This window comes from Anser cygnoides, chromosome 2, assembly GCF_040182565.1.
Source record: "Anser cygnoides isolate HZ-2024a breed goose chromosome 2, Taihu_goose_T2T_genome, whole genome shotgun sequence".
In the NCBI taxonomy this organism is placed as follows: Eukaryota; Metazoa; Chordata; class Aves; order Anseriformes; family Anatidae; genus Anser; species Anser cygnoides.
This window is the reverse complement of record NC_089874.1, coordinates 8,620,679-8,641,943: the sequence shown is the minus strand read 5'-3', so window position 1 is coordinate 8,641,943 and position 21,265 is coordinate 8,620,679. Positions and strand designations below refer to the sequence as shown.

Genomic DNA, 21,265 nt, shown 5'->3' with positions numbered 1-21,265 from the left:
TTCTTAAACCCTCCCGGGACAGAGATTCCTACAGTGTCCCTGGGCGACATGCCCCAACAGATATATTTCCCCCCAGTATTTATGCGAAATGTTTTTGTGCAAATTACCCCAAATTCTTTTAATCTTCTACAGGATTCTAGAGCCTGGAAGACTGCTATGTTTGTCTCAGCAACCAAACTCAATTCTGCCAATACAGAAATGATGCATTTTTGATTTCTCCACAGTTAACCTCAACACGTAAATGCATTCTCCATGTTTTATCATATCAACCCACTGATATGACTTTATGGAGGAAAAAGTCATATCAGTGACTCAAAAACTCACAAAGCTCTCAAAATCGAGAGTATTTGTGAGTGTTGTGTAACATTCACACTCTTTTGTTCGTTTGTCTGTTTGTTTTTGTTTTTCCCTGGGAATAACGTCAATTTAAGATATTTGCAACTCTGGTAGTGGACACACAGCAGGAATATTATAGCACAACCCATGTTGTGCTGTATGAATGAAGATCTGGAGCACCACTATGAGCTTCCACAGAGTTATTCCAGACTTCAAATTAGCATGGTGTCCTTCAAAATCTATTCTGTGATATTCAAATTCCTAGTTTACTAATTAGTTACTCAAAATGCCAGCATAATCAGAAAATGGGGACACAGATCTGAAATACAGTATTTAACCCGAGGCTACTGTAAATGACTTTGGAGCAGAGAAACAGAACTCACATGCAATCAGAAACCTCTAATAGCTGTGTTATACAACTTTTAATACACCATTTTTTAGAAATATTAGGGTCAGTGATGCAGTATTTATTTATCGATACCTACCAGGTGCTATTTTAATACTTTTACACTGATCTACATATTTTACATGTCAATTTTTCATTTTTATTCACATACTTAAGCAGAACAATAGCTAACTAATCAGGTTTAATTTGATTGCAAACTGGGTATCTCTTTTTTCACATAAGGTAAATAAGAGCTAACTGTATGCCCGATAAAGCAGCAACAGTAAAATAGCAATGAAAGGGAAGAGATTCTACCACAACAGTTGGGTTAAATTTTGTGGGAAGCTGAACATCTCAACTAAATCTGCAGAGATCAGAAGACTTAGTCTGGATTTAAACTGCTCTAACTGAAGACAATTTGTGCTCTCATGTTTTTTATATTGACCGCAAATCTATTTTCAGAAAGAGATTCAATTAATTTCATAATCTCTTTAATCATACAGCCATGCAGACCAATTGCAATTCAATATTACCTTTTCTTAGAAGATTAAAACTCTGGAAACGGTGATATATGACAGTTTTATTTTGTTATTACTGCACGTATATAGAAATCATCCAATGATAAGACAAAAAAAATTAACAACAGCAGCACAAAAACAGCAAAGAATGAATTGAATGACACTGGAAGAATTGAAATAATTAATTGAAAGACACTGGAAGAATTGAAAGGAACTGGAAGAAGCTCCCTAAAATACTACAAGAGCAGATCAGATTTATTTAGAATCTCCTCTCTGACTGTGTCCAGGACATCTAGAAGCATGATACCTTGAGAACGAGATACCTCCAAGCTGTCACCACCAGTTGCCACCAAACAGGGGCTACTGAGGGGACAGCCCACATTCAGCTTAGCCACAGCTTTGAAGGAGCTCTGAATTCCTTCCAGTGAAGTGTCCAACATATGAACATGATGCCAAGGGAAGCCTGGAGGCTCAAAGCTCTTCCTGAGGAAACAACTTTTTAAGCAGGTCTTCTGGGAAAGGAAAGGGTGCACGTCTTTGGTACAAACACCAACATCCTCACTCCCCAAATGCCTCTTGACTTAAGAGTATTGGCAGCTGCTGGCTGACTAGCGATATCAGGATGGACATCTGGCTGCCTTCCACCGCCCCGAGGAGAGTGCTGACCACAGTAAATAATATTCTGTTTCCCTTCCAAAAGTCATCCTGAATTCTGAATGATGGCAATCCAAAAATTAGAGGATGACAGGTGTTGGGTTTGGCTGGCAACCCCCTTCCGAACAACCTTCTACAGAAAGCGAAGGTTAAAGCCTGGGCTGGAGCTGGCATGGCTTACTGCAGTGTGGTGCTGGGTTTTGAAGCCAGTCCAGATAACAGCACATTTTAAAGTTTTCAGGAGCTTGCTGATTTCGAGGCAGGTGTTCACAATGTGCATTGTAAATGGTTCAATTTTGTCTGACCCTAGCCAAATGAGAAGGGCCAGGAGCCCATCCCCAGTGATGCAAGCTGTACTGCAAGCTTCCCCGGGACAGGGAACCTCAGTCAAAACTAGAAGATGATGGAACTTCTACCAAACCTTTCATTACATGACCAGGTGAAGTTTAAGGCTTTCATTTTCCTTCTGTTTTAACATGGATAAGGCTAAATATTGCTGTATATAGTTGATCTTCCTGGGAACGGAATTATTTACGGTGGAAGCATCCACTTCAAACACATGGCTGAGGTTAAGAGCTACTCATTCTTATGCAGTTGCAAAAGAAATGGCCAGATTTTATGTACATTTGGTAGAAATCAGCATGAAAATAAAGGTGCACAAAAAAAAAAGAAAAAAAAGTCACCTACATTTTCAATAGACAGATAAATAATGGCCAACTGGGAATTGTGTGCCTGCAAGTGCTACACAACAGCTGCATGTACTTAATGGGCAATGCTGAATGATGCCCAATATGCAAAACAGAAGAAAGCTTTCTATTCTAATACAGTGACAATGTCACTGAAACACCACACTGGGCTTCCTACCCTGCCTGAACAAGCACAGAAATAAGGGGAAAAAATTCCACGCAGCTTCATCAAAAGTCCCAGATAGCACCAGCATAGTCCTGAGGACAACCCAATGATTTTTGGGACTCAGGGTGCATTTGTGGCACTATTTGAAGACATCTCCAAGTGCCCTCTGTTGTCCTTGCTCCTTTACCCTTTGATGGAAGATAATTAGGACTGCACATTCACCCAGCTCCATGGAAAATTCTTTTTACCTGAAAATGTGAAAGTTCTTAAAAACAAACAAACGAGACTCGCCATTCACTGCCCTAGCGACTCTTCACATCTTTTGTCCAAAAGGAGTCGTCTGCTTCATTAGTAGTCCCATTAGGACTGGCCTCTCTGTCTGTCTGGAGCCCTGGCTTGAGAATCCTTTTGATGAGAGATTAATTTATCCAGAGGATCTTAAAAAATTCAGTGATGACTCAGACTAGTTCTTTATACTCCCCCCCCCCCCCCCCCCCCCCCCCCCTTTCCTCCCTCCCCCAAAGCCTTGGAGCTGCTTACTGGGAAAGGCTAGGCTTATATTACCAGATGTAAGGATATCTAATCTCCTCTGGTGACACTGAACAGGAATTTGGGTACTTACTTGCTTTCAGTCTAATTATGAATGTCCCTTTTCAATTTGATCATCAAAGTTCCTGTTTCCAAGAAGAAGTTCAGAGTTCTTGAGTTATACAATGACAAACTTGGCACGCAGACAAATTAGGAAATTAAGCGGGGCACTATCTCAGCAAACTTATCTAGCACTTAACCAGTATTAAAGACCATTTACAGCTTCCCAGGATTAATACTTGCAAGTTTAAGAAATATATCTACTTCAGTTGCTTGAAATACTTTAAGCATAAAAGATACTGCTCAAAAGAAATGCTATTTATTTTGGCAGCTGTTACCGGGCACAGCACCTCTGAGACCAGCCATACACGTTCTAAATATACTCTCTGATTTTTCTGAGATGCTGATTAAATTATGGAAGATTTTTCTTTATTACTGCATTCTCTTTCCTCTCTTTGCACAGCCTAGAAAAGGAACAGAAACACTATTAGCATGAATCAGCCAGTAGCTTTGGGTATGTTGTTCCCCCAAGCTCAAGGAGAGTTTCAGGGAAATGTATGGGAGGGGAAACTGGGAGTCTTTCACTACATCTTGCAGCAAAAATTCTGCAGTTTCATCGTCTTAATGATGATGACATCCTGGCCTCTCCCACCAGGTGTCACTGCAAAGTCATATAAGAGGATCTATTGGTGATAAAGCAAGATGCAGGCAGAATGAAGATTAATAAGACATACGAGTCACGGCTGAAGGAGTCTCTTTTCACTGCTCCTCTTGCTCCCCAGCCAAAAATAAAGCAGAGCAACACTGTGGTGCATTAAGCTCAACAGAACAGAGTATCCATTTGAAATGTTGGATACGTGTAACTCGTATTGCATAGGAGTTTTAAATGAATGCCATGTGAGCCTCTCAGACATGCTCCTCTGGCACGAGGATGAGGAGAGGTCCAGAGGAGATGTCCCAGCCACCAGGTCAGGGCCAAGTCTGAATGGGGTGCTTGCTCTGAGATGATCTTTAGAGACTAGCAGTACAAACCTTTCTGATCACTCTGAGAGGACATGGGGCAATGAGTAAATCATGTGCATTTTTTCCTTTTGCAACCCAAGTCCCTCAGCCCCAAACAAAATGTGCCCAGATCATCACGTTGCATAATGGCTCGTAAGGGACTACTTTTACGTCCGAGGGCACAAACAGCAACACAAAAGGGAAACAATCAGTTTCACAATCTATGGATAGGACTAGCCCATCTGTAGGTAAAAATCCATCCTTCCCTTCCCATCAGTGAAGGGATGGAGCCTGCCTTGTGTCCTGGTCCCCTTTGATTTCCAAGCAGCTGAGCATAACAGCAGAGTCATGTCTGTGAATGCAGGCTTGCTAAAAGGAGGTCACCCCAGGACTTTAGAGCAGTGCAGCCCAGGAAAGGACCCTGTGCTGCTCAGCGAAGCCATGTAAAAGGAGCCTGAAACAGGCTCTGGCAGGATTCAGCATTCCCCGGGATACAGCGTCAGGGAAACGGAGTCCCTCCCCTACACAAATGAACTGGACGAGTTTCCAAACTGCAGCACAGGCACACCGCATCCTCTCTGTGTCACTGAGCAGCATCACACAAGCAACCTGCAGCACAGCCCCTCCGCCACCCCATCGCACAACATCCAGCAGCCTCCCCCAGTGCCTGGTAGCAAATGGAGACCCTTTAATTACACCACAGCAGAATTAATTTCTGTCGAAGGGTACTGCAACAGAGTGCTTAAATGAAATGGGCTTTAGCTGCACTGTACTTGTTAAAATGTACAACATTCTTAATAAAATAGTACATATATAAAGAATATATAAGTATCTTTTTATCCAATCACTTTGAAAGTACTTTGTACTTGCCACCACTTGTATAAAAGTTATCTTTAAGCCTCCTTGTTCCTGAAATATGTGCTCAAACCAACATTGGTCATATAGCAAACAGTGAAACGTAAAGCACTCTTTGGTGGTGCTATTTGTTTAAATGTTTAGCTGGTTTCAGCCACAGAACTTTAAAAGCTCTCTTATAGGATATCACTACATTTTAGCATAAGCATCTATCAGGCAGAGCTCTGAAAACGTTAAGTCAAACTATATGAAAACATTGTCAATGCTTATTTTAGTAATAAAAGCCATGTTTAATCTATGCTTTCATGTTTAAGTAATCTATGCATCAATCTATAGCCTTCCAGCTAAATGCAGTAAGTAGATTAAGCTCTGATTGATTTGAAATGTTTTTCACTACATTATCAAAAGTCTACAGATCAGCATAAATACCATGAAGAATTTTTTTTCCCCTTTGGCAGATTTACAAAAGCAGAGCTTAACTTGAATTGAAATGAACTCCTGCGTTTTTACAGGGCAAGGAAAAAAAAAAAAAAAAAGCCTGTCAAATCTCCTCTAGTTCTGCTCTGCTTCTGGACTTAGCAAAAACGTATGATTAATAGTACAGTGCATCTATTCTGTCATGACAAGAGCAATCACGTTATGAAGAGAAGTGTTCCCCCTGGGCACACTATTCATACGGGCCGTCAGGAGTTACCCTGAAAGGCGGCACTGGGGCTGTGAGCCGCGTGGTGCAGCAGGCAGGCGGCTCGGGGAAAGGCAGGGGTGGGCTGGTGGTGACGTGCTCTTAAAGACTATGGCTAAAAATGTTTACAACTGGCTGCCTCAGATAGCAAACATAAATATCTTTATTCACTTTTTATTTTTTTGGCAATGCATTTAGGAAAAGCAAGAAGCAGGTCGTGCACCATCACAGCAAGCCACCAGGCGCTCTGGGGAGGCTCTGCAGGTGGTGGTGAACTTCAGCAGCAAAAAGAGCACCCAAGGGGAAAGCAAGGTGCCAAACTTGCTGTGATCTCGTTTCAGCGTTTCTCACAGCTCCTTCACGGACTAGATGCTGGAGGTGGCTGCACAGACGGAATGAGATTTCCACATATGCTCGGCACCCGCCATGAGAGTGCACTAAGATGGCAGTGGTGCAAGCAAATGTGGGGCTGAGCATCCCACCCAGCTTTGTGAAGGAGATGGGAGGAGATATCTCCAAACATCAGTGGGGATGGTGGAAGATGAAAGACAGGCCCAGGATGGTAAATTTTGATCCTTGCTCAGATTTTAAACAATTCCATTCAGGTGAGTTTGAACTTACGTTTTGGTTTGGTTTGTTCCTCCCAAAAGAGGAAGGATCCAAGAAATGGAGATAATTTGGAAAAACAAAGGTGCTGGTAATCACTTGTCAGCAGAGCACCCCAGCTGTGGGAAGAACAAGGCTTCAGCCTTGCTGACCATGATGCCTGAATTCCCAGACTGCAGTAGGGGTGTCATCCATCTCCCAGTGGCCCTTGCCACCTACCAGCATGCAATACCCAATTTCTTCTGGGATCCTTCTCCATCCATCCATGCATGCATTCAGACTGCTGACACATGGAAGCTGTGGACTGATCCGATCCTGCATCCCCACAGCTTGTTCGCGCATCTGCCACAAATCCTCAGTCCTGACTCCAGTCCCAGCTTTACCCCTGTGAGGACTGCACAAGTGATGCTATGAATGAGAAGGGGCTCAGCCTACACGGTCCAGCTCTGGATTTGAGTTCAGGTTCTGTACCCCACCACTTGGGCACACTTCTCACATTTCCTATTGGTCTCTCTCTACATTGCTTGTGAAGTAAGAGAAGTTTTCATTTCAACATGAAATGTTGAACTCAGACTCAGTGACATTTCCAAAGGGATGTTATGTCGTGATATCCACAAAACTCCCAGGGAATGACAGGTTCAGTGGTCTTATTCCATACATGCTGCTCAAAGAGGTTACAGAACCTGGCCTGGTATATGCAGACAGTATTTGGTTCATTTATTATCCCAGCACATTAACATGCAGTTAACAAGTAAGTTCATTATAAAGGACAAACCTGAAAGTCAATGTCAGCCAAGAAACTGCCCGAGCAATCCAGTAATTGAATAAAACACGTGTCAGCAAAACACAAGTGTCATCACAGGCTTGCCAGTGTGCTTGGAGTTCACCAGCGTGACAAACTTCTCCTGTCAGTATGCTGCTGCATGCAAGACTCCATAAGACCTTATGTACCAAATGATGTTTATCAGCAAAAGATGGGTACCAATATGCTCATTTGACCTACAGAGTCAAATAGGCCAGCCCACAACTTCAGCAACATATTCAGAAATAGAAAAAAAATAAAATAAAATTAGCATTTTGCAACTTCTTAGCCACTCTTCTGGTTACAAAGTGCTTCTCAAGGAGTACATTAACTTGCAAATATTCTGTGGTACAACATCAACACACGTTTAAATATCAAAAGTAATATATCAGAGGTATCAGAGATTTCCACCGATGTGTTTGATGAGTTTGAATGCTGATGTATGGGACCAGTTTCTCTTGGGCATGACAAATGAAAGAGTTGATTTTAATTCCCTCATTTTCGAGTCCAACAGCCTTGACTTAGCTATGATATAGGGTAATTTGAGGAGGGCTTCATATTTTAAAAACCAATTGATGGTGAATGCTATTTGGCAACCTATTCTGTTCCATTAGGGCTCAAGGAAACTGGAAGCAACCAGCAGGGCTCAGTTAATAGGCTTCTCTGTTGAGGTAAGACAGGGCTCTCTGAGTGGCAATTTTGGGACCTGAGGGAGGATGTTCTGGGACTTGTAACTTTAGGGAGAAACCATGTCACACTGCCAGGTCCCCAAAAGAGGATCCTTAGGGAAAGAAACTGCTGGCAGCATCAGCCAGGAAGACAGAGGGAAGCGTGCTGTGTGTATGTGTTCTGGTACATATTTTAATTTTAATTCTGCTTGAACATTATTTTAAAAGGCTATTATGCCCCCCCAAAGAACAGAGGTGGCTGCGATCTTTTCTTAGGCTAGTAGGCAGGCAAGATTATTTTGCAGCAGCTGCTGACAGACGTCTAAAGGACCATTTGCCAGCTGAAAGGACCAAAAGAAAGTAGTGCTCCAGTGATGACCCTCTGCCCCATCGGGCCTATTTTTAAGGGAAGAAAGCCAATTACTGTGAGGACCTGTCTCTTTTAAGAAAATTTTTAGCTGTCAAGATCTGGGCAGCTTCCAGAGCCCACCTAGGGCTGTGGCAAACAACCAATCAAGTAAAATTGTTTCCTAGTTTTTTCCCTTAAAATAAAACCACTCTTCCTCCCCGCTTCTGTCCTTTCCTGTGATTTGACAACTGGCACGTCTCTGAGTGATTGCAGGTGCCATTAAATAATGAAGCAGCTCTGTTCATTAATGCTTTGTGATTTATTACCTTTGGACTAAAGGAAAGAAAAACAGCCTGAAAAACAGAATTCTGACATCATTTCACATTATTTCCAGCCCAACACTTCAGACAACTGTTAGAATAGCAAATTTTCAGCTTGTGGTCCACCCATCCCCAGAAATGTAGTGCTGAACATCCAATTCCAGACAGTTCTGTAGATTTAGAGTGTAACTTAAGCTCATAACTAACTGCTGCCCTAAATGTTGTGTCCTACCTTCATATAGCCAGTCGCTGAGCCCATTGAAAATAACACCTTCCTTTCCTGTGGAGACCACTCGGATGGCTTGTTTCCCCACATGGGCACAGTAATAGATGTTATTCTCAAAGATAAATATCTAATTTGAAGGGAAAAAGAAAAAGAGAACAGCATTAAGCAGTGGCTCCGTTATAAAATGTTGCATTTTGCTTTTACAATAATTGGCAGTATAAAAATCACATAGCACATTTTATAGCATCTTTTGTCAAAAAAAGATTTCCACAGCTTGCCTCCAATGCCATCGACTAATAGAAGGATGCTAATTTACAACAAGCTGAAGCCTTGGTCCTTCAATATAAGCTTTATTTTTCTTACTCCTGTCTTCATTTCAGAAATTGAACAGTGCAGTGAGGGCATGAAACAAGGAACACCATCTCTCTGGATTTTCAAGAAGTGGGGCCAGGACACAGCAGCAGTTTGCAGAGTTAATTTTGATGATACATGGTGACTAAACTGGTATTTGGAAACTGTTTATTTCTTGTTTCCAGTTGCTCCTGTTTCCTTAAAACAGGACCAGCAAACTATTACATAATTTTTGCGTCTAGTTTTTAATGGAACTGCAACAAAACAGCATGTGCTGCCAGAGTGGGACAGCCTATGGGATTGCAGCACATGGGGAAAAAAGTATGGGGGGATTGGGGTTTTGGCTAGGGACTGGGTGCATGGGACACAAAGGGATGCCCTGGACCTCTGTCCCAGCCACAGTCCCCAGCTCTTCTTCCTGGGGATGATCACAGAATCACACAACTGTAGGGGTTGGAAGAGGCCTTCAAGATCACCTAGTCCAACCTCTTAGCAACTCCAGCTTGAACAAGAATTGAACAAGAATGTATCAATATAAAATTCTTATCAATCATAAAATTTCAACCCAAGATTGTCAGGGGGCTAGCGTCAGACTCCCAAATGTCTCCCATTTTTTAAGCTAATTTTGTGCGAGTTATTAAATTTCCTAGATCATTTTTTGGAATCAGGCAGTTCATTTGGGTATTTAAGGGTTGATGAGTAAGCAAAGTGAGCAAAACTTTAGCCAGCCATAAAAAGGAGGGAAGGAGGGAAGGAGGGAGGGAGGGAAGGAAGGAGGAGATATTGGTCTATCATATCAGTCTTTATCATATGCTTAGATGCTTGAATGTCATCCATAATACACAGATCTTCTCCTCTCCTCCACTCAAAGAGAACTGCATCCTATTCTGATTTTTAAAATATTTTTAAATTCCATTCAGACTGCAAACATGTACCGAGTAGGGCATCAGGAAACATATACAGACTATAAGACAAACTGTTAGTAGAGTTCAGCAGACGTTTACACATGGGGATTTATAGCCTTGGATATATTGGAACAAATGTTAGGTGTCTATACCATGATACAAGAATGCAATTTCTCATGTTACCCTCATGAAAGGATAGAATTGGGAAAAATATTTACTTTCAGCTTCTGTTTCACATCCTATTACGGTAAGTGTTTCACCTAAAGATGAGCTGGAAAGATTCCAGAAGAAAGTATAGGTTTTAATTTAATTTTGTCAGCTGTTATTGAGAATTTGCCTATGGGTAACTTGCTTTTCTGCCTTCTAGCCTACTAGGGCTTTTAAACTAAGAAAAGTTGCAACCATTTTTGGTTTTTTGTACAAGATACTACATTGTCTTTAGTACCTTGATGTTTAGTAAGCAGAGGAGCCAGATGAGGTACACTGACTAAAGAATTTAATGTGTTAGTTAGCCTGCATGGGAGGGTTGTTGAAACTTAAATGCACATAAAATTCAGGAAGACTGAGCAGAATAAATCACTTTGAGCAAAATGCTAGGTTGCTTTTCATAGTCAAAAATAAAAATCAGTATAAACAAAGGAGCATCAGTAGCAGCAGCACCAATAATAAGAGCAGGAGTCCAGCTAGGAGGCTGAAGAGGGGCAGGCAGCATAGGATGGCTGCAGGGACAAGGACATTGCTTGGACAGCCCACATCACACCATCCTGCTCTGCAGCTTCTCCTGCCACAGGCAAGGCTCTGTACTCCCCTGTTTTTACATCTTCAGTGTCCATGGGAGGCATCCTGGATAGTCCCTAACACCTTGGTGGCATGTACTGGTGAAAGTGCGAGGGAAAACTGGTCAGACTGGGACTCAAGAAAACTGTTCTCAGTTCTCACGGCACCTCAAGGATGCTATTGTAAGGCAAACCCAAACCTCTAAGTCCAACAACTACACACGTGGTGGGTGTTTAGGGGTCTCTCCTGCAACAGGCACACACAATCAGGTGGAGTTATTCAAGTGATGCAAACCTTTTCTTGCCCAGCAAAGGAAGGTTTTGCAGTATTTTGTATTGCCTTAAATTTTAAATGAGTCTACAGGAAAAATAAATAAGGTAGAATGACAACCTGCTCCTGCCCTTTGCTTTGTAAAGCACTGCAAATGTTTCCTGTCTTCACTGTTTTGTCTTTCAAAGCTTCATTGCACTAATCAGTCTGCATGCGGTATCTGGTAGCTGCAATGGAAAATAATATAGTGCTCTGACTTCAAACTGTCTCCCGTGTAATTCAGAGCCAAACTGCAGCACCTCATAGAGAATTTAAAATTATCCTCCTAACTACAGTGCCTTGTACCCTAAAAATGTCAAGCATAATCAAGATAAAAGATAACTGAAGCAGCACAAGGAAGATTTCTGTGTAATGTATCTTATAAATTAAGAAAAAGCTTTTGAACTTCAGTTATTCATCAAAAAAGAAATGTCTTTGGATTACTTCACAGTCTGGGTTAGAAAGATATTAGATGATTTTATGAAATACCTTTATAATATTTTCCACTATTTTGATTTTATTACATTAAAGAAGTACTTTCTATCAAAGAGTCAATCCTTTGAGCTAATTAGAGAGTAAGAAATCTGTATAAAGAAAAATAATTTAAAAAATGTATGGACATCACTTTCACATTATTTTATGCTTCCTTTACATATTAGTCTTGTAATAACATAAAATGAAAACAGAATGGGTCAAAGGAGATATCAGCGGGTTGAGTACCATGCTCATTTTTGTTATGACACATTCAATGCAGAGGAAAAAATAGATATTCAGAAAGAAGTAAGAAGAACAGAAACATCCCTACATAGATTGAAGAAAGTAAAATAGTTAATTTTGTAGAATAAACAGGTAAGTCATAAGCTCTACAAGCAAATGAAGATGAGACAGAAAAGAAGAAAAGGATGTTTTTGCCCTTTATTATTATTATTATTAACCAAAACAACACAGAAACCAATGAAACCTGAAAGAGAGATGTTTAAAAAAAATAGATAAAAATATTTTCTCCCACTGAAAGTAGAATTAATGTATGGAACTCCTTGCCACTGGATGTAATATTGGAAAGAACTTCCTTCTCTTTCTGCTGGATGCTATAAAAGGGTTCAGAATATGAAATATGCCTTAACAAAGACAACTGGAATGACCTGGGATACTAAGATTTTATTTTATTTTTATTTTTTTAAATTTATTCACTGACTCCCAGGGTAATAATTTCCATGTGGATTTTACTGTTAACTTTATAGTGCTCAGGATATCACCTGAAATTTTCAACATAAACTTACAACCCCCTTAGCCTCAGGTATCAACACAGCACTAATTTACTTGGGCTGGGAAGAAATCTCTGCCTGTTTGCAACTTACATTAGAACTGATTACTGCAAGCCATTTGACTTCCTTATGTGACACAACTGATACTGAAGAAATAAATACTAGGCTGGTTGAACCAGCAGCCTAAGCCAGGAGGAGAACGTTAAGCCAAAGATTAAGTATTTATCCAGTAAAATAAACTTACCCAGTAAGATAAATGTTTAGACTAACACAAAATAAACTTAATCCATGTAAAACATACAAGAGGTGTAACAACACTGATTTAAGGAGGATTCTTTTTTTTTTTGGGGGTGTGTGGGGACTGCTTAAAGGCTTCTTAAGTATTGTTCTCTACCAAGCCAATCCGGAGTGATAGTAAGTAATTATGATGCAGTAATTAGAATACTGCTATTTTTCAGTGGTTTTACTTGCAAAATTTTTCAGGAATCTAATGAAAATAATCTCTTTAAGACCACTGTGAAAGTCAGAGTGGCCAACTATTTTGAGCAAAAGGATATTACACCTCCTTTTCCAGTTATTCCACCCTGCTTACTTCCAGCCAAAAAGGTGAGTAAGGTTCCTATTTCTTCAAGACCAAGATAAAATAAGTTAATACACATTAATCTGCCTTTTTACTGCTTCTATTTATTCTCCAGTTTTCAAGTAGAATTATGAGCTGATGTTCTCTTTCTCCCATGTTTTCTAACATATATAACTTGTCACTAAATGGGTGACATCACTCAAATTTAGCATCTCCAACCATAAATTTAATACCTTGGTGCTTATTAGTTTATTGACACATTGTAGAAGCATGAATGCTTTCTACATGTCAGAAGGGAACCTTTTCCACTTCCAGGTCAGCCCACAGGATTTAACCACAGAGAGTAGTTAACATGAAAAGTTTGTCCATTTCACATGGAAAGTTTTGTCAACAGACCCGGTCTTCATGTACAGACAAGCACAAAGATTTGTCTTGAAAGTGTTTTAAATTCCAGATTGGCCAAGTTTCCTTATAGTCTGAAGTGAACAGTCACAAAACAGAAGGCTCGGTGAGTAGGGAAATATAGTTATAAATCAACATGCTACTCTTTCTCCATCCAACAGTGTCTACTATTTTTAATGTTAAAGCTTTCTTTTATTTTCAGAATTTTGTTCTGTATTGTTTTGTTTTTCCCTCTTTACAGTATTTTGCAAATAAACTGTCAAACCACTTTACTGAGGGAGTATTCTGGCAGAATAAATAAAATAACAGATTCATTTTAAAATTCTGTCTCAAGAACACATTTATTTTGCAGATCAGTAAATTTATTTTTGTAAAGGTAATTATCTACAGACTTCGCTGTTCTAGGTTCTGAACAAATGCACAGAAAAGACAGTCCCTACCCGACAGCATATCATCTTCATAGAGTGATAAGCAGTATTGTCTCCATTCAGCAAGTGAAGAAAACAAGTAGAGACACTGAAGACAAGACTCAATTGCCCAAACGCAGGTACCCAGAGCTGTTTTAAGCCTCTTCATTTATCTAAAACATCTTGCAGATATGGTACAGGACACATGGGAAACCCGTGCTCTCCTGAAAAGCATCTAGAGGCCACATATATTTAATACTATTCCTATATATAAGAAAACAAATCCAGTTTTCAATGTCACATAGGAACACTGGAAAAAAACATGAGTCAAACCTGGACAGCTTGAGCTCTATTCCGATGCATTAACCATAAGATCATCCTTACTATTATTATCATTTCACATCAGGTAAACTATTATAAGCTTGTGAATACTTGAGAGAGAAGCAATCCAAAATGTGCCTTGTCCTGTTATGAACTCCATGTTCAGCTGATGAAATTACTTGCAGAGTCATGGTCAGCTTCAACAAGATACTTACTTGAACTCATATTTCCTTTTGCAAAGGCAGAACTGCAGCCACTGTAACATTTCTTTTGCTGAAATAGCAAAGAAAAATGGTTCTTGTATGTATCATGCTCCGTACATTTGCCAGTACACACCGGTTGGAATCAATCCTGCCTCACCTTGTACATGAGTTTTTGTCACCTTTTGTAAATATGTGGTTCCAAAGGCACGATCCAGTCTGTCTGAGATGCCAAGTACACTCAGCAGGGAGATGCAGGTGCCAATGAAGAACTAAAGGAAGATAAAATATGTCTAGCTCCATGGGATTTTTCTTCTCCAGCAGCTTTGATGGCTGTCTGTGTGCTTCTGAGTCCAAATAAAGTCAATCAATAGTCCGTATAAGTTACGTGACTACCACTTCCACTGAATATAGACAGCCAACAGAAAACATCAGATACCTTCATCCACTCAAGATCTGGCCCATTAGCTCTTTGATGGCAGTGGCAGCACATGCATGCTCCCAGCTAGTATTGCTCTAGTGCTAGGCTTCCTCATGCACACCCCTCATCGTCTCTGAAAGCCCTCTCCTGCTGCAGGGAGGCACAACCCCAAGAGAAGGACTGTAGCATACATTCGGTGGCTATCGCTTAGATGCTGTTACAATTAGACATGCCAAAGTCTTTGGTCTCTTCTACCTACAGGTCAATCACACCAAATTTCTTAAGCAGCAGGCACTCATTTCTCCAAACAAGCCCAATGAGAATATACATGGGTAAATGAAGGTAATCACCTGAGGCAGATCCAGACTTCTGCACGGTTAAACAGTCATTGAATGAAGCAGGCCTGCAACACTCCCTGGGATATAAATGGGGATTCTACTGCTCCAAAACACTCTATTTCCATCAATTATTTCTTCAATCAAATGTGCATGTGAACAATCTCACAGACTAATCAAGGACATTTTAAACTTCATAATGTGAGATAACTTTTTTCCTTCCTTCCTTCCTTCCTTCCTTCCTTCCTTCCTTCGTCAAGTAAAGGCTGGTAAAATTTCATGTTGTGAATTGAACTGTATATTAAATATAAATATATTTATATGGTGTTACATATCACATAGGTCTGAAATACTCGGAAAAAAAGACATCTTTAGCCTCATGATGTGTCCAGGAAGAAGAGAAGAATTACCTCTTTGCTTATACACTGGTTGAGGGATCTAACAGCCACAGCATGCAACTGGGGATTGGAAATGTCAGATCATAAACAAAAATAGTTTTGAACAAGCTGTTCCTGAAAATGTGCATACAGGAAGATCTCTTCCTTCCCCCCATGCCCCATTTTCTAGTGTTCTCTAATTCCATTAAAATAATTTGGAGACAGCCCCGCTTGAGCTAGTTTTGATTTTCCGGTGTCCTGTGAAACCTAGAAGCTGAGGACTGTGAAATGAAAAACTGCAAAGCGAAAGATTCCCTTGCTGTTTTGCCCAAGTTAAAACTTGTCCTTACTACACAGAATTAGCATGCCCATCACTGTCCATGCAGCATCTTGAAGGAGATATGATAATTGTGTTTTCACTTTGGGATATCAAGGAAATCTGACAAGCATTGTACCGAAAAGGTCTTGGCATTTTGCAATGATCATTCTTACATCAACTGCAGCAGAGAAATATGTGATCAATTCAAAATCAGTTCTAAAGCTTGCTGCTCATTGACTATGCATGATTTAATGAATACTTTGCTGATCTTCTGAATACCAAAAAAAGCATTAATGGAAGCTAGTTGAACATCAAAGTTTGCATTCTGTCATGAGTGTTGTTCTTAACGCACATGATATGATTACACCAACTCATCAGTTCTTCAAAAGGGTATTAAAATCATAAACTGGCCCTCACCAGTGAAAATACATAACAGCTAGTATTTTAATTAGGGTTTTCTAGTTGCCATTTAAATATAGCTTGATAGCAGGTGGGTTAAAGCAATAAGTCAAAAATCTTCAAAGTATTTGCATTCTCCCCCACCACACAGTTCGTTTTTGCAGCTTAAGAGACAGATAACAAAGAGACATATAACAATAGAAAGAAAAAAAGATTTTTTTTTAAGTTAACTTTTTCTTTACAAAAACAAAATGTCATTATTATGATCGGTGATGAACCAATTAAAGTATTCCACATGATCAACACATTGCAGAGAATGACATCTTGATAAATTATTGACAGAGAAGGCTACAGTTTCAGTTTTTCATACAAGGATTTAGCTTTGCTTTAAATCAAAGAAAGAAGATAACTTCTTCCAAAGCCAAGGATTTAGAAGGCATAGCAGTTTCTGAAGGTATGCAGCACGCAGACAAAGTTTTCTTTAGGCAGGGGTAAGGTTTACTTTACTTACCCTTTACCTAGAAATGGGCAAAGGCGGTGTTTATAGACCAAAGCAAGGACTATGCCGGTATTAAAATGATTCTGTGGGAAGGCTTTCAAGATAAAGAAGCCGAAACTGCCCCCAGGGGACTACTAAAACCTGAGAATACAGTAGTACAGATTGATGCATGTAAGAACCGTGCTGATCCATAAACACTTCAAAAATAGTATTAATGACTCCTCATTGGAGATCGAAGGCTTGTACGCATCTGATATTAGTAGTGTAAGAGATTAAGTGCATGGAGATCAATGCAATGAAAGGAAATGCAATTGATTCTGCAAAGAAAAACCATCAGAGTAACTGTAAAAGACGAATACTTCTGCATGCAGTGACAGCATCTAGCAAATGAAGCACAGAAGAGTTATCACCTGTAAAATGTGCAAATATGCCTTGTGAAATAAATGTTAAGACCTTAATTTTGCTTTCATTGTCCATGGACAACAAAGAGACTAAGAAGTCAGATGGAATGGAAAAACATTCCTTCACGTCTTCAAATGAAGTTTTTTCTATTTCTACGATCCCGGCTGCCCCAGATGCAGCAATTTGCACAGCAGGTTCCAGGCTTCACTTCTTGATCTTCTGGAGCTCCTCTAGGTTACTGGAGGCTCTTGGAAACCTTGAAGAACATCAGAGTGCCTGTGGCTTCTGGGTAAAGATAGCTCTGATAGTCTGTGGCTTGTAACCAACTCAGGTTTGGTATCCAGCACTGACTGGAGCAACTACCCTCGCATATTGAAGACCTTGAGACAGAAGAAGCTCCCAAGGGAGGGTTTGGCTCTCCAGGTCTGGGGTTACAGGGATGGCTGGGGCTTATCATCGGTGCTGGTGTAGATGCCTGCAGGAGTTAGGAATGGGTGGAGACTGTGTTCACGAACAAGCAGTTAGAGAAGGGCAGATGACTGAAACATCACAGGTGGACCTGACTGCAGAAACTGCAGGGAATGTGAAAGCTGGGGACAGGCTTGGCCACAGACACCATGTAGTTCAGGATCACGAGCATAAGAAGCAAGGAAAAAAGATGGATGACAGCCCTGGACTTCAGGAGAAGAGTCTTTGGCCTGTTCAGGGAGCTGCCTGGAAGAATTCCATGAGACAAGGCTCTGGAGGGAAGAGGGGTATATGAAAGCTGTTGGATTTTCATGTTTCACCTCCTCCAAACTTAAGAATGATTAATTCTGACTGTAGGAAACCAAGCAAAGGTAGCAGAAAGCCTGTGTGGATGACCACTGATCTCCTGACCCAACTCAAACATTAAAAGGAAGCATACAAAAGGTAGAAGAAGGTGGACAGATGAGCTGGAAGGAATATAGAGACACTGTCTGTGCATGGATGCGGTTCAGAAAACCAAAGCCTATTTGGAGCTGATTTCTATAAGTGACATGAAGGACAACAAGAATGCTTAGGGAAAGTCTAGGGAAAATACAAGTCTGCTGTGAAAAAATAATATATATATGTATATATATATATTAAGAATTTTGTATAAATAATTTATATTGCAATTCCTCCTTAGGAACAGTTAAGAATGATAATCTTACATAAACCTTACTAAAATCACATTTGTGATTTTATCTATGTCTATAGTATTCAGTAGAGTTTGGAGTTTTTTTCCTCAAGAGATGCTAAGGTTCCCTTTGGAAAGCAGAAGAGTTTGCAAGATCCTCTGGTTCTTAAGGTCTTTAGAGACAATCTAAACTGGCAGTCAAGGTAAAGTCCTGTATAATAGCCTATAGGAGTAACAACTGAATTCTATGATCTAGAGACACACTTCCCCCCCTCCTCCCACTCCCTTTTTTAACAAAAAAAATGGACACAGAAGAGATTTTTGTCTTCATTCTCCCAGCCTAAGTCCTTAACTGCATTAATATTCTGCTCAGATTTCAACAATCTTCTTCATATTTTTGTCATTTCACCATTACAAATACAATCTATTTCTATTTATATTCTGTGAAGATGCTAGTCCATAACATGTACAGATTCTAATCACACCTAGAATCCACCGGAGTCCAGCCAAATAAGCAATTATTATGACTTGGAAGATTTAAAAATAGGTATGTTTTAAGAAAAATATTCTGTCCTATTTTCTGTTCTTCGAGGAAGAAAAGAGGGTTTATTTCACATCGACAAAGAGAACCATGTCTGCTTGGAATTTCTTGCCCTGGATTCTAATGGGGTTATTTTAATTTATAACTGCCTTGTTGTATTAAAGTATGTATCAGTAAATGTACCATTTAGTATGGAGCTCCGATTCTGCTTTTAAGTTCTGCTTGATGGATTATCTTGTATGCTGTAACCTAATATCACTGATGTCTATGTAGAACATCACTATAAATTAGATTATTTAATGTGAGATGATACAGTGTTTCATTTTAACTATTTTATTGTGTTATAGAATGAATATCTAGCTAAGAGGAGCATGTAGATTACTTGCCAGCATAAAAAAAAATAGCAACTGGTTTCCTCCAGGTACACGACTGTCCTTGCAGAGTTAATATTCCTCTCTCATATGTTGTTTAGTAACAGAAACCAGCAGCATTTATTCCAGGAGCTGAACAGCATGTACTAGTAGACCCAACGGTATTGTTCTTGAAGTTTTCTCATAACTCTGATCAATGTCTGTGGAACGCAAGACCACCTCTGTAAACAAAGGTGAGCTGTTCCACAGTCTCTTAGGTTGTGCTCCTTAGTCTGCTTGCCCTGTCTTAAAACATAGTATTTAAACATACTGTTACTAATGACTGCTGCTTTATAAAGTAAAAGGAAACTATTTTCATGAAAAAAAAAAAAAGCAACTTTCCAAAAGCAACTCTTGTAACTTCCTAAGTACTTATTTTAACGGACTATGTCTACAAACCACAGCTGTAAAAGATGCCAGAAACACTTATGTACAGAACCAAGCATACACTTCTAGATGTTAGATCTTTTAAATGAAAAATGCTCCTAACCAGAAGATACATGCTTAATATCCCTTTAACACAACCGAAGTTAAAGGAATTTCAACATCTTAGATCTCAAGGAGGGAATTATTTTCAGTGGAAATGACCGTGTGCTAGTATGTTGCACTGTCAGGAATTTTGCATGTTTGTGCAACTGCAGTAGCATACAATGAGATGCTGTAACATATAATGGAAGAGAATTCAGTACTTTACTTGTAGTACAACAAGATGCTCTGTGACATAAAGAAAAAATGGTCTGAGCTAGCAAATCCATCTATACATGAATTTCTGGTAGGAACATACTCAGTGTGTGCATGTCCACAATGTTTAATGTTTTAATCCTTTAAGTCCACTGGGGGGTACGGTTATATTGCCATCTTCATACTGTAACTAAACCAGAAAAAGTAACATCTACAAAGACATCGAGAAAATCTATAGCAGTGGCGATCCTCCAGGGGTGGTGCCCTAAATGCTTCATCATCTTATGTCTCTCCTATTCAGATGTAAGAGAAGTGAATTTTTCTCTGATTTATTGGTGAAACATCTATGGCAAATCGTCAATTGAATTTTTTCTTTGAAATCCGTCATGTCCACAGAAAGGGCAACAAGCTATATATAGTAATCACCTGTATCATTTTTTCAGTAACATTTATTGAATCCTCTTCACTTATCTTAAATGCCTTACTCTTTTGTCACTGGTGAAAACACATCACCAAGAATGCTGAAATGGGAAAGGACACAACCATTTTCAGCAGAGCTCACAACACTGAGCATGCCAGACATTCCCTTTAGTGAATGAGAACTGTACATATAAAGCCTACTGATGTCAGAGGAAGTGAAAAGCATGTGCAAAAATAAAAAATAGGGCACCAAGGCCACTGTAACCAAAGAGCAGAGCATCAAAAGGAAGCAAAAAAAATCAACCAACCAACCAACCAACCAAAAGAAAAACACACTACTTTTTCAGTGTAATATATTTCACTGGGGATTTCCTAAAAACTGTATTCTAACACTGGGAAAGGGGATGAAGGGAAGGTTTATTCTGAAACTCACGCTTTTACCAGAATGCAGAAATCATGCAAAAAGCTGTCCTCTAACTCTGAATAGGGCATATATGGGAATTAGAAAGGAGGAAACCACTTCTTCCTTGCAACTAACAAGATAATCAAGCCAGAATAATTAAGTACAGCAGACCACAGCTAAATAGAGATTCAGAGATCATTGTAAAAAGAAAAGGTGAGAGAACAGCAGCTTAAAGATAATGATATAAACATCTATGAAATAATAGTGAAAACAAATAGACCCACAACAATTATACACACAGCAGTTCAAATGCTTTGCCGGATTAGGAACAACAACGGATGATTCAGTACCTCCTGTGAAAATTGTCCTCCTCACCTGATATCTATGCAGCCCTTCTGCCTGGAACCAAACTGGCATAACAGGCACAAATTCAGAAAAGGAAAAAACTGCTAATTAGAGGAGTCACTCCAGTTTAGTTCCAAGTGTCATCACTTAACCAGCATTTTGCATCTAGATATCCTAGTTAGCAAGACATTATGCTACAGTGTTGAAATGAT

The 21,265-nt window shown here is 39.8% G+C and overlaps 1 protein-coding gene across 5 annotated transcripts in view; it reads right to left on the bottom strand.

Moving 5' to 3' along the window:
* DPP6 (dipeptidyl peptidase like 6) overlaps nucleotides 1–21,265 on the bottom strand; it is a 553,890-nt gene that overhangs the window by 75,794 nt on the left and 456,831 nt on the right. For all 5 annotated transcript variants that reach the window (XM_048062457.2, XM_048062459.2, XM_048062455.2 and 2 more), the window contains exon 8: nucleotides 8,850–8,970. In XM_048062457.2, coding sequence (XP_047918414.1) covers nucleotides 8,850–8,970 — 121 coding nt within the window. The remainder of the gene's footprint in view (nucleotides 1–8,849; nucleotides 8,971–21,265) is intronic.